Consider the following 12,843-nt stretch of genomic DNA (forward strand, 5'->3'; position numbering starts at 1 on the left):
TGGCGGCGGAAGTGGAAACAGCGACGAAAGGCGAGACGGGCGGGAGTTGGGGGTGAGGTTGTGCGGGACGTCTGGGATGTGTGTTGTGTGTCCAGACCGTGTTTGTGGTATATCCGGGTGGCGTCCGGAGCTCCATCCTGCTGGGGCAGCTCGGACTCCCCAGAGTAGACCGCTGCTCGGTTGGGAAGTCTTGCCCGTTCATCTCCCTGCCCCCTGGGCGCACACCGGCTGAACATGAGCTCAGTTGCGCCCAGATGGGCAAGGAGGCCAATAGCACATGGGCTGTACCGGCCACAGCGTGGCCAGTGGAACCAGGGCAGTCACCACCCAGCTGTGGTGAGGCACCTCTAGTCCTGGGGTCAGTTCTTGGTGCTTCTCTACAAAAAAGACATTGCGGGGCAGGAGTATGTCTAGAAAAGAGAATGGAACTGTGGAAGGGTCTGGAGCACAAGGAGCAGCTGAGGGAGCTGGGAGGACTGAGCCTGGAGAAAAGGAGGCTTGAGGGGACTTTCTCTCTTTCCACAACCCTCTGGCAGGAGGATGCAGTCATGTGAGTGTCAGGCACTGCTCTCAGGGAACAAAGGACAGGACAAGAGGCACTGGCCTCAAGTTGTTGCAGAGGAGGTTCAGGTTGGACATCAGTAAGAATCTCTGTGGAAAGGCTCATCCAGCCCTGGCACAGACTGTCCTGAGTAGTGGTGGAGTCCCCATCCCTGAAAGGGTTTAAAAGCCGTGTAGATGTGGCACCTGGGGACATAGTTTAGTGGTGGCCTTGGCAGTGGTGGGCGAGCAATTGGTTTCAATCCTCAGGGTCTTTTCCACTAATTCCACGATGGCAACAGTTAGATCTGTGCTTGTTTTCAAGGTTTGATCAGCTGAACACTGCCTTTGAGAGGTTTACAGAACATCCTTCAATGTCCTGACTATGCTTGAGCAGAAGTCATGCTTTCTGTGGCAGAAGGATGAGCAAGGTATGTAAACAAGTGCACTGCAACTTTTCTGCTTGGAAAGAGACCTTTCCCCGACAAGAATCCTGATTTGGGAATTGTTATGTATGCATTTGTGGAAACCCAGGGCACGGGAATATTTCCTTGTCTGCTCTGAGGTGCCCTGACCCCCAGGAGAACACTGACTAAACTGGGCTTGTGTAAATTACCAGATGCATGCTCTCTGAGAAGGGCTAGCTGTGAAAAGGGGCAAAATGGATGTCTAGGAGCATAAAGATGAGTCACTGCCTGAAAGGGACAGACATGACTGAAAAACAATGATCTATTTTCCAAAGCCTTATGCTGCTTCAGTCTTCTGCATGTCATGTCAAGTATGCCAGAAAATTACAGGCCTGAAGCCACAAGGAGACTGCAAGAAATCAAGGAGGTGGAGAAAGCCCACACATACTGAGGAGGCGGAGATCTTGAATAGAAGCCAGCTAGACATTCCATCTCCCAGGAAGTTCAGGGTACCCTCACCACCAGCTGGGACATGGCCATGGGAACCTGCTCAGCTGTTCCCACAGGGAGAGAAAGAGCCTCCTGATGGCAGAAACTCGGGGGAGGATGGTGCAAGAATGGTGAAAGGGAACTTCTTCATTCATCCTCAAGAGAGGAGGACTAAAAAGTAGCAACATTTGCAACATTGCAACAGTTGCCTCACTCTTTGCCAATGATTTCAAGTGCATATAGCTTCTGTACAGACCTGTTCGGTACTGATCACCAAGCTTCCCAGCATAACCTGCCAGTGACTATCAAAGGCTGCAGATATCTCAGAAGAATGTTGACCATTAAACCTGACATTTATGATTGAAACAATAAAACCATCAAACCAAACCTGGTCCCAAGTGGTTGCTTCTGATTGTTCTATAGAGAGTTTGACCATGCAAGAAACAACAGGGTTTTAAAAAATTTGTCTAACTCAAGACTTCCTTTATGAACACTCCCCTGTTATATAGAAAGGTGGGAGCTTTGTACAATTGTATTGAAAGAGCATGCAGACATCTCAGGGAAAAAGAATTCTCAGGAACAGTGTCTCCAGGGCTCCTGGATCAGAGGCTCAGCTCCCCTCTGAGGGGCTCATGTTCTCCTAAGTGCAACACCCAGGGAGATATCTCTGCAAGAGACAGGGAAACCCAGTGACTCCAAGCATGGACACTGACAGTTCCCATCAACAGGGCTGTTTGGTTAAGCAGGTGGGTTTCCACTCTTTTTACTCCTTCTTTTGGTGAAGAAATTGGTTTCCTGGCAGACTTGGGCAGTGGAGTTTGATTAAAAAACACAACACTTCACCTTGAAGATGATTCTGCAGTGTCTCATACAAGCTGCAGTTCATATACCTTCTGTCCTATTTCTCAGCTATCCCAGAAATCAGTTTCTGAGGCAAAACCAACACAAACATTTAAGCATTTCTTACCACAGAAAGTATAAAGCACCAGCTCCCAAGCCTGCTATGAAGCTCACTCCAAAATGAGGAAGGCATCGTCTTTAATCTCCACTGCCAGTGCTTGGGACTGCTGTGCCCTCTAGCAACTAAGTCCAATGAGAAAGGCGTTGGGAGTAGGGGATGTGAGCAGGAGCAGAGTCCAGATGAGCATCCGAGTGCAGGGATCTTTTTTGGCACTAGTCACGTTCTGTGTAAAAGTCACTTCTTCAGCAGCCCTGGAGAAAGGGAAAGACACTTTACTATAGAATTACCAAGATAAATGATTTTATTATTTAGCTACATGTATTGCATCTGCATAAACCAGTTCTTTGTGCCTTGTCCTCTTACCTTCTCAGGCACACATGACATCAAAAAACACCCTTGCAAATCATGTAAAAATTGCAATACAAGCCAGGTTACTCTTCCCCATCATCTGTTCAACCAACAGTGTCTCTCTCCAGGCCCTGCACACTATGAGTGGCCTCAGTTTCCACTTTCCATCCTTTTCATGTCCTCTGTCTTCTCCTGTCTCCCTGGGCTCTCCTCTCTGCTGGGCACTTTTCTCAGTCACTCCCTGACATCCCAATGCTTTTTACTGTAATTGTGCTGGCAGATGTTACCTAAAAGCACTATCCCAGCTTGGTGATCTGCACATTTTCCTCCTCTCTTGCTGCTGTTTGATGCATTTTTTGGATCTTATGAGCCCTTGTGCCCTAGCTCCCTCCTGCTGTTAAACCCAGTTCCTGCAAGAGAAATGACAGTCAGTGTCTCCTCCATGGTGCCTTACCTGCGTCTCTCTGATGTGGACAGCTGGTGGGAACCATCACAGCACCTCCTGGTTTGTCTCTCGGTGTGGAACGTGGTTTCTCAAGGAGAAGAGGGAAACTTACAGTAATGCCTTGGCAATATCCTGCTGGTAGAGCTGATTGGAAGGCAGCTCTTCAGGCTGCTGGTGAGGCAAGTTGGCATCAAGTCCCAAGGCTGGTTCAGGGATGCTCTTGAGTACAAGTGACACATTGTCAGCTCCACAGCTTCTATGGGCAAGCCATGTCAGTGCTTCACCACCCTTGCAGGAAAGAATTTCTTCCCAGTGTCCCATCTAACCCTGCCAGATAACAGTATGATGCCATTCTCCCTTTTCCTGTAACACCAGCTTGTCCCAAGTCCCTCTCCAGCTCTTCTGGAGCCCCTTTAAGCACTGGAAGGGGCTCTAAGATCCCCCTAGAGACTTCTTTACTCTGGGCTGAACATCCCAGGCTCTTAGTCTGTCCCCAGAGCAGAGCTGCTCCAGCCCTCGGAGCAGTTCCATGGCCTCTGGACAGCAGGTCCACATCCTTCCTGTGCTGGAGAACCCAGAGCTGGAGGCAGCACTGCACGTGGGGTTCTGTCTGACCAAAGAAGAGGGGCAGAACCCCTCTCACCTGCTGCCCATGCTTTGGGGATCAGCCCAGGACACAGTTAGTTTCTGGGCTGCCAGTGCACATGGCCAGCTCATGTCCAGCCTTTCACCATCATCCCACATCTTTTTTGGCAGGGCTGCTTTCAATCTCTTTATTTCACAGCCTGTATTGATACTGGGTGTTACCCTGACCCATGTGCAGCACCTGCACTTGGTCTTGTTGAATCTCATAAAGTTCCTATCGGCCCACTGATTAAGCCTGTCCAAATCCCTCTGGGTGGCCCTGTTCTCTAGGCGTGTCACCCGCACTGCTCAGCTCAGTGTCATCTGCCAGTGTGCTGAGGGTGCACTTGATCCCACTGTCTGTTTCACTGATGGGGATATTGAATAGCACAGGTGCCAGTACAGACCCCTGAGTGACACCCGTTGTCACAGATGTCCATCAGTACTCAGCCATCTGTCCATCCATTCATCTGTCCTTTTGTCCTTCCTTCCGTCCATCCATCCATCCATCCATCCATCCATCCATCCATCCATCCATCCATCCATCCATCCATCCATCCATCCATCCATCCATCCATCCATCCATCTTACCATCTGTCCACTCTCCTATCTATCCTATCCCCATCCATCTCACCATCCTTCCCTTTGGCCTGGCCATCCCTGCTCTCTCCGTCTGTCCAGCCATCCACCTGTGAGAGCCTGGAATGTTTATGGTTAAAGAATCAAAACAGTTGTGCCCCATCTGAAGTGTTACATTATACAGTGTAGAACTCCTGCTCCAAGGGAGGTACCTGGGTGTTCCCACCAAGCCTGGCTATATATTAATGTATTGATCGTTGCATTTTGCAGGCTTCCTCCACCCCTGATGGATCAAGACTGTGAACATCACTTTGACCAACGTACATTAAAATTGCAACAACCAGGTTTTGTCGCTGGACCTGCTTGTGGGTGATAACTATATAACCATTCTGTTCTTATCCTGTCTTTCTCTTTCTTTTTCCTGATAAATTTTCTTTAATGTTATTTTTATGCTTTTATATTACTGATAGGAAAGTTGAATGCTAATATCTTTACAAACAATTCCATGGGCGTGGGTATGGATATTAATGTCTTTGAAATGAGTCTTAATGTCTCTACTAACTTGAAGCCACAGGTTTGTTGCAGAACCCAGACTGTTTGACTCCTGAAATGGCAAATGGGTCTGCAAAAGTCTGAGTTTCTGAACTTGGGCCAAAATTTTATGTTTAAGGGGAGAATATGTGGTAGGTGATTAGGGAAGGCTGTATATTCCTAGTACCTCAGCCAATGGGGAAAGGAAGAGGGCAACATGTGTCTGGGAGTTTAGGATAAAAGGAGGCTGCAGCCTCCAGAACTTCAAGAGAGAAAACCCAGCGGGTGTGTGCCCCAGTGGACTCTCTCCCTTTATTCAAATAAAGTTGCAGGACTCCTCTGTCTTCTTTATGGACACTGGCTTTTCATTGTGTGATTTTCTGCCCGTTACTATAGGTAATAACCGAAACAGCTACATTTTAAAACTTGCTAAAAACCTTATTCTACCTAATGTTCTAAAGTTTGCAAAAAATAGTTTGTTCTTGAACTTCCTGAGTACTTTGTTGTTTCACCCACACACTGCCCAAAGTAAATCAAAGAACCTTCCCCTAAACCCTCCAAGTAGACTGGGACATGACATCACCCCAGCTAGTCATCCAGCTGTGCATCCATCCCTCATCCTGGCTATCCCTGCTGTCCATCTGTCCAGACAATCCCTGCCATCTCTCCCCCTGGCCTGGCTGTCTCTGCTGTCTGTTTATCCATATGGCCCATGGCTGGCCAATCCTGCTGTCCGTCCATCCATCCATCCATCCATCCATCCATCCATCCATCCATCCATCCATCCATCCATCCATCCATCCATCCATCCATCCATCCATCCCCCCAATGGAGAGAGGGAGGTGTTTGTCCATCCATCTATCCCTAGCCCCCACCCTCTCAAGAAGCCTTCTCCACCCAATTTCCCCCATGACCCTGAAGGGGACAAGCTGGATGATGACTACCCCTGCTGCAAGAACAAGGGCAAAGTGACACCTTGCCGGGGAACAGAGAGGGACAGGTGGGAATCCCCACCTCCAGCAGGCATAGGATGGGGATGAAGATGATGATGGATACCATTCTGGAGCAGGACAACCCCTACATGTGTGACAGCGTAGGGGAGTTTGCGGGGAGATAAACCCCCAAAATTGACCCCCACCAACACAAGTACAACGGCATGATTGGGAGCTGAGGAGCTGGGATAAAAGTGTGGATGGGTACTCAGAACGCAGCTTGGGAGGATTCCAGACCCCATTTGGAGATCCCAGGAGTGCTGGGGGAGCCTCTGTCCTATTGGGGGGGTTCTGGGGATCTTGGCCTCTTTTAGGGGGCCTCATGTGTTGTGGAGGGGTCCCACGGGTAGTGGGGGGAGGTTTGCCCCTTGCTGTATTTGAGGGTGCTGTGTGGGGGTATTGTTGAAGGGTGTCCTGAATGCCTGTGTCACCTCCACTCTGGATTTTGTTGGGGTCAGCGCTTCTGGGTGAGTCACCACCAGCTGCTGCTGACAGTGGCTTTGGGGCGGTTGTTGGGTTGTTTTGTCCTTCCCCAAAAATCTCCTTGCAGGGATATCTGACTGGTCTTGGGACTTTGTTCAGCCAGTAAGCTCAGTGCTGGTGGTGAAGCTCAGGGTGAGTGGAGCTGTTGCTGCCCACAGCATGCCACCAGCACCACCCAAGAGCAGCCACAGGCAGTTTGTAAGCAGGCACTGCCAAGAACTGGGAGAGCCTCTGCAGGCTCCATTCAAGGCCAAGGAATATTCCACTGAGGAACCACTCGGTCTGGCTGTGCTGAATCTGGCTTCTCACTCCAGTTTGGGGAATGTCACAGGGTGAGTAGAAGCCTTAGACAAGCCTTGCCAGTTTAAATTTAAGAAATTACTCTGGCCCACAAGTTCTAAGGATAGCACATTAGGTCTATTTATAAATGAGTTATTTGTTAAACAGAAGGCAATAACATGAAAGATATTAATCAGAATTACTTACGACTCAGTATAAAATTAAAGGAACTACTAGTAGATTATATAGAACAGTGCACAATATTAAGGTACCTATATTAAAGCTAGTAAAAGAAATAGTACTGATTGGGAGTCAAATGTACTGAGATGATGATAATGTACACAGAGTTTTTTTACTCAGCCTCCAGGGGAGTAATTGTAAAGCAGGCATCCCCGATATGGAGAGAAACTACACACATTTCCAGAAAAATGTGCAGATTTTTGCTTTGTGAAAGTAGCTTTTATAGTTTGTGAAGTGTCTGTCAGTCAGAAATGCAGCTTATCTTGCTAAATTTCACTTCAACAGTAAGGTGTTTATTGGCAGTTGGGAGATGCCAGACTAATGTTAACCCCATGGCACCAAAATAATTCATACAAGACAACTTGCCCTGTTTGAGCTACCTGACCAGTTAACAAGCTACAGATAAGTTTTGTGAGATGTGAGATGCCCTGCTACAGGTGAAAAAGCAGAAAACCCAAGTTTTCTGGAGTTCATGTTGTTGTTGAGCCTGGGGATGGGGGTTCCCCATGCTGCAATGTGACAGGCCTTTGCCAAGTGCTCTGCCAGCCCCAGGTGAGAAGCTGGGATACCCCTCAAGTCTTGGCAGTACCAAACTCCCCTGGCAAACAATCAGTTGAAATTCTCAGTTTTTGGCAAAACTATTTATTGGGGAATCAATGTGAGAAACATAGCCGGTAGCACCTGGCACAGTGTGATCTGCTGCAGCCCTGACTGTGGTCTCCACCAGCAAGGCGCTGGGTTTTGGTGGTTGGGGTGCTTGAGGGTGAGGAAGAAGAAGGTCTCTTGCAAGCTCTGGACTGCTGGAGTGTATGCAAGGTTTGCTGTGGGTTCTCAGTGGTGCTGGGAGTGCCACTGGCTCTGTGGTAGGAAGAGCATGCTGAGTACTGCAGGGGGATCCCAGCCCAGCCTCTGGAGCCCATTCTCCAAATCCCTGGAGGCTTGGGGTTGCGCCACATCACCAGAGCTCTCTGTGGTGGGGAACAGGGCAGAAAGCGTGGGGACAGGGTGAGTGTTACCTCTTTTGTGGGAACCTCAGGCACTCGGGGACACGTGGCACCAGGAAACCCAAGTATGTAAGGGACCCCAAGCACCCTTTGTCCCAGGGTCCCCCTGCCCAGGAGCCCTCTCCCTGTACCTTGGCACAGGATGAGCTGTAGCATCTTCCAGGCAGGTTCTGTTCCATGATGCCACCAACTGGGCTGCCATACCAGTGGCTGTACCGTTTCATTTTGCTGGGAGACCATGGCACAGCCAAGTGACCCTTGGTGGGCTCCATCTGGGGACACCGGTGATGCTGACAGTATTGGCTTCCACAGTGGACGAGATTGGGGGCTTGACAGATGTTCTGCTGATATTTGTCACCAGTGTCCCCAGCTGGCTCAGCCAGGCTGAGCCCATCCATCTGAGCAGTGGCTTTCTGGATGCCTCCCTGGCTGGCAGGGATGAAAGCACCTTTCTCTGTGCCTGGGAAGGTCTTGACTATGCTGGAATCCTTACAGGATGCCCTCAGGTCTTCCTGACTGAGCTGGTAGTACTCGGTGGCCTCAAAGCTGGGCTTCACCTCCTTCATAGAGATGAAGGGATGATGAAGGGCAGCACTGGGTGTGATTCGCTCATGCGAGTCCCAAGTGAGCATCCTCTTGACCAGCTCCACCATCCTGTACAGATCACAGTGCTTGGCTAGCTCCTCCTGATCAGGATCAGGCCTCGGGCAGACATTCACCACCGCCAGCTGATCCAGTGAGGAAAAGATATGCTTCCTCCTCTCCATCGGCTTTGCCATCACTTTCCCTGGTGGTTTGAGCTGCCAGGTACCAGTGGAACATGGCACACGTTGGAAGAAGGACTGTGTCTTTTGGGCAGCACAGAGCAGCTCACCCCGGGGTAGCCCCAAGGTAGAGCAGATGTAGCATACCTGGTCATATTCGTCATTGCCAGGGTAGAGTGGCCAACCCAAGTGAAGCTCGGCCATCACACAGCCCAAAGACCAGATGTCCACCTTCTCGCAGAAGGGCAACCCCAGCAAGATCTCTGGTGCCCGGTAGAAGCGGGTTTGGATGTAGGGCTCCTGGACATGGCAGACCTCAGGGAGGAGGATAGCTGAACCAAAGTCAACAAGCTTGATGCGGAATGGATAGCGTGCATGGTCCACTAGCATGATGTTCTCTGGCTTAAGGTCAGCATGGATGATGGAGAGCTCCTTCAGCTTGACCAGTGCCACCAGCACCTGTGCTGTGATGGTTCGGATGTGTCGGACTGGCAGTGGTGAGAAGTTGTTTTGCTTTTGGAAGTCAAAGAGGTTTTGCTGTAGCAGCTCGAAGACCAGGTAGGTCCAGACCGTGTCACTGAAGGACTCGAGGAAATGAATGATGTGAGAGTCCTTTGTGTCCCCCTCCCGCAAAGCCTGCAGCAGCCTCAGTTCATTCTTCACTATTTGGCCATCGTGATCACAGTTCTTCAGGATCTTGATGGCCACCATCTCCCCAGTGCTCCTGCACTGCCCCTGGATCACCTGTCCAAAAGTCCCCTTCCCCACCATGGCCATTATGTCATAGCACTTGGCACCTACCACTAGTGTCACCATGGTGGGTTGGCTCTTCACCAGGGGCTCAGGATCCTCCAGCTCGGCATCCAGTGGGGACTGGAGACACCTAACTGTCCCAACGCAGCCTCACAACACTGTAGGTTCCAACATCACCATGACAACACATGATGTCACAACAGAAGCAACCGGGGTGGAGGAACCCCGTCAAACTAACACTGCCCCCCTGAATCCAGCCCTGTTGTCCCCAAATTCATCCACAAACCCAATAACACATTCCTGGTACCCCCAGAAAGGATCCCAGCCCCCTGGAAATTAATTTTCAACCCCCTAACCCCTTTCCCTAGTCCACCAAAATCTATCCAAGTCCTCCATGACCAATAGACAGTCACCCAAAACCAATTTCTAGTCCGCTAAACACAAACACAGTGGGTTTTTGTTCCCCAAAACCCACTCAAGGCTCCCAAGTTCTATCCCCAATTCCCCAAAACCTGTCCAAGGCCCCCAAAACCTCCCCTAGTCTCCCAAACCCATCTGAGCACCCCATGATACATTCCCAACCCCAAATCTCCAGCCCAACATAACCCACCCTAGGCCCCCCAAACCCAGCCCTAGCCCCTTGAAATCCACTTCTGTTTCCCTAAAACACAGCCTAACTCCCCCCCCGCTTATTGCCAGCCCCAAGAAAAACTGTCTCTGGCTCCCTAACTCCATGCCCAGACTGCACAGACATTCTCATTACTTTTTTGGGCGTTAACATTTATTTCAGCCAAGCCAAGTGCAAGGAGCTATTAAACACCTCCCCTGCTTGAAAGTATACACAAAATCTTTGAACACTCACTAAAAAAGATGGATTTAGGGGAGTAAATAAGTTAAAGACTGTTTGGGGCAGTGATAGTCCACTACTCCATCAACATTTTAAGGGATTGCCAAAGATTACCATGCTTGGTGAGGGGTTCATTGCTCACCAAAGAGTTGGGAGCTCAGTGCCAGCTTATGCAGCTGAAATTTAAGGGTTCCCTCATCCCTGAGTTTCCCCAGAGTGAAACATGGGGTGACTTCCATCATCACTGGCTGCTGGTTGAATTGGGGGCCCCTGGGGAAGAGCTCAACATTCGGCAACAGCCTCTTCTTCCCCTTGTGCTGGGTGATAGGGGGCTCTGGTGGGGACCCCCCCAGAGGAGAAACCCATGCTGGGCACCTATTGCCAACATTGGACTTTGCCCTCTGCAGCCCTGTTGACATGGGGCAGGAAGTTCTCCACCTGTTTGGTTTCTCCTTTCGCCTTCAGTTTTACCACTGCTGCTTTCTTCATACTGCCCATCCTCATCCTCCCCTCACCTTCCAACCCACTCCCAACCAAAACTATACCAAGTTTTTGCAATTTGATTCTCAATCAGCATCCCAGAGTTGTATCCTTCATTGTTCCATCCATCCCCAGTGGTGCAAATTCAATACTGGCAGCTTCAACATCTGCATGCTGGTGGGTTTTGGTATCCTCTGCCTGACTGGATCCTCTGGTTGTTGCACTGAGACAGTGCAACCCACCAGTGGAGACAGTGAACCACTGGGTCAATGGCTGCACTCACTCATCTCCCATTATTCCCCTGGTTTTCAGTTTGAACTGGATTGTGCCAGGAGACTATGATTTCTTCCTTTCTGTTGTGGCAATGATTAAGCTCCCAGGTTTTTCCCCATGTCTCATTATTTTGGGGTCCTGTTAGGATCCTGTTTAAAACCAGAAGAGCAAAGAAAACTAAGTCTCTGTGTATAAAACTGAAAGAATTTGAAGGTTCAAAATATACCCAAAAATGTGATTAAAGCCAAATGGGGTTAGATGTTGGTGCCAAAAAAATATATATATTTTATTTAATAGTAGAAGAGGGAAGGAACGAAGTGGCAGAATGAAGGAAGTGGTGGAAGGAAGTGGAGGAAGGAAGTGGCGGAAGTGGCAGAAGTGATGGAAATGGCAGAAGGAAGGAAGGAAGAGAAAGAAAAGAAAGAAAAAGAAAAGAAAGAAAAGAAAGAAAAGAAAGAAAAGAAAGAAAAGAAAGAAAAGAAAGAAAAGAAAGAAAGAAAGAAAGAAAGAAAGAAAGAAAGAAAGAAAGAAAGAAAGAAAGAAAGAAAGAAAGAAAGAAAGAAAGAAAGAAAGAAAGAAAGAAAGAAAGAAAGAAAGAAAGAAAGAAAGAAAGAAAGAAAGAAAGAAAGAAAGAAAGAAAGAAAGTGTGAGGGGTGGGGGGACAGGGAGAGAGTGACAGGGGTTAGGTAGAAACATATCACCTTTCTGGGGGTCCCAACAATGTCTTGTTGCTCCCCTTCATCTGGTCTTCTTGGTGGTGAGTGTCTGCCATAGCCGCACTGTGCCACACCACAATGAAAAGTATGGAATCCAGTGCATTAATATATGTTTTGGGCAGGTGGGAATGCCCATGTGCCTCCCTTGCAGGAGGTCACTGTCCCTTGCAATATTGTGAATTTGTTGCATCATCTGCAGTGTTCTGGTGCAGGGTCTGGGGACCCCTTGGGGTTGCCTTTGATGGACCATGGCACTCCTTGTGCTGTGGATAAGCTTTGCCTGGGACAAAGGGCCCCTGCAGCTTGGGGTCCTCTTCACAGTAGAGGGTGAGTGATAACTGCTTCAAACCAGAGGCATTTTCATCACACACCTAAAGCCTTTTTCCCCCCACCCTTTGATGTGAGGACCTGTGGGAACCTGGCAGCTGATAGCCCTGGGGCTTTGGTCTCCACTCTGAAGGTGTTAAGCTTGATCCCTGTGTGAATGTGTTCTTTTCTTTCCAGACCTGAGTTTACTTTATCTTATTTCCATCCATGAACAGTTCAAGGCCCCAGTCAGACAGCCTATTCAGGGTGTGGTGGTCTTCTTTGCAGCTTTTGTAATGCATTTTGCTATAACAGGCAAAAGTTATCCATGAAAATGTTTAAGTCATAAACTATAACATTTCAGTCTCCAACAGGTCCCCCCAGTCCAGATAGCAGGGTTGGATCTCCCACATTTTGGCAACTTCACCCACCCCATCCAGCCTTGGCCAGACCCAGTGAGCAGTTTAGGCAGTACTGGCACAATGGATGCCCATCACGAGCGAAGTGATATTGTTCTGCTTACAGAAGGGGAGCAGAGTTTTAGCACTCTGTGGATGTGACCAAGTTGTTATTCTATATCATGTATGTCATCACTAGTTCTGGCAGGAAAACCTGGGCACCCTAACTAGAAGTCGGACATTTTCCCCTCGTTCTGCGAAGGTGCCAGCATCAACATCTATGGCCTCAGTTCCTCTGCCATCTCACTGGTCCCCTCTCCCATTTTTCCTCCACAGTGCAGCCACAGACCATAGTGCTGAAATGGACAGAACAGAAAACACTAA

The 12,843-nt window shown here is 49.1% G+C and overlaps 1 protein-coding gene across 1 annotated transcript; it reads right to left on the minus strand.

Moving 5' to 3' along the window:
- Positions 1 to 7,571: 7,571 nt before the first annotated feature.
- On the minus strand, positions 7,572 to 11,811 carry HIPK4 (homeodomain interacting protein kinase 4). Its single transcript, XM_030964039.1, has 3 exons — positions 11,741 to 11,811; positions 8,054 to 9,569; positions 7,572 to 7,886 (listed from the first exon to the last, which is right to left on the minus strand). The coding sequence occupies exons 1-3, from the start codon at positions 11,809 to 11,811 to the stop codon at positions 7,572 to 7,574; spliced, it is 1,902 nt and encodes a 633-aa protein (XP_030819899.1).
- Positions 11,812 to 12,843: the final 1,032 nt, after the last annotated feature.

The sequence above is a fragment of the Camarhynchus parvulus genome, chromosome 21, assembly GCF_901933205.1.
Source record: "Camarhynchus parvulus chromosome 21, STF_HiC, whole genome shotgun sequence".
NCBI classification, from domain to species: Eukaryota; Metazoa; Chordata; class Aves; order Passeriformes; family Thraupidae; genus Camarhynchus; species Camarhynchus parvulus.

What these genes read in the sequence shown, in the direction of transcription:
- HIPK4 (XM_030964039.1), bottom strand. Translation starts at nt 11,811, where the DNA reads ATGGCAGACACTCACCACCAAGAAGACCAGATGAAGGGGAGCAACAAG. An exon ending in TTGTTGGGACCCCCAGAAAG is followed by an intron (nt 9,570 to 11,740) that starts GTGATATGTTTC and finishes TGGGACAGTTAG; the next exon opens with GTGTCTCCAGTCCCCACTGG. An exon ending in ACAGCTCATCCTGTGCCAAG is followed by an intron (nt 7,887 to 8,053) that starts GTACAGGGAGAG and finishes TCCCCACCACAG; the next exon opens with AGAGCTCTGGTGATGTGGCG.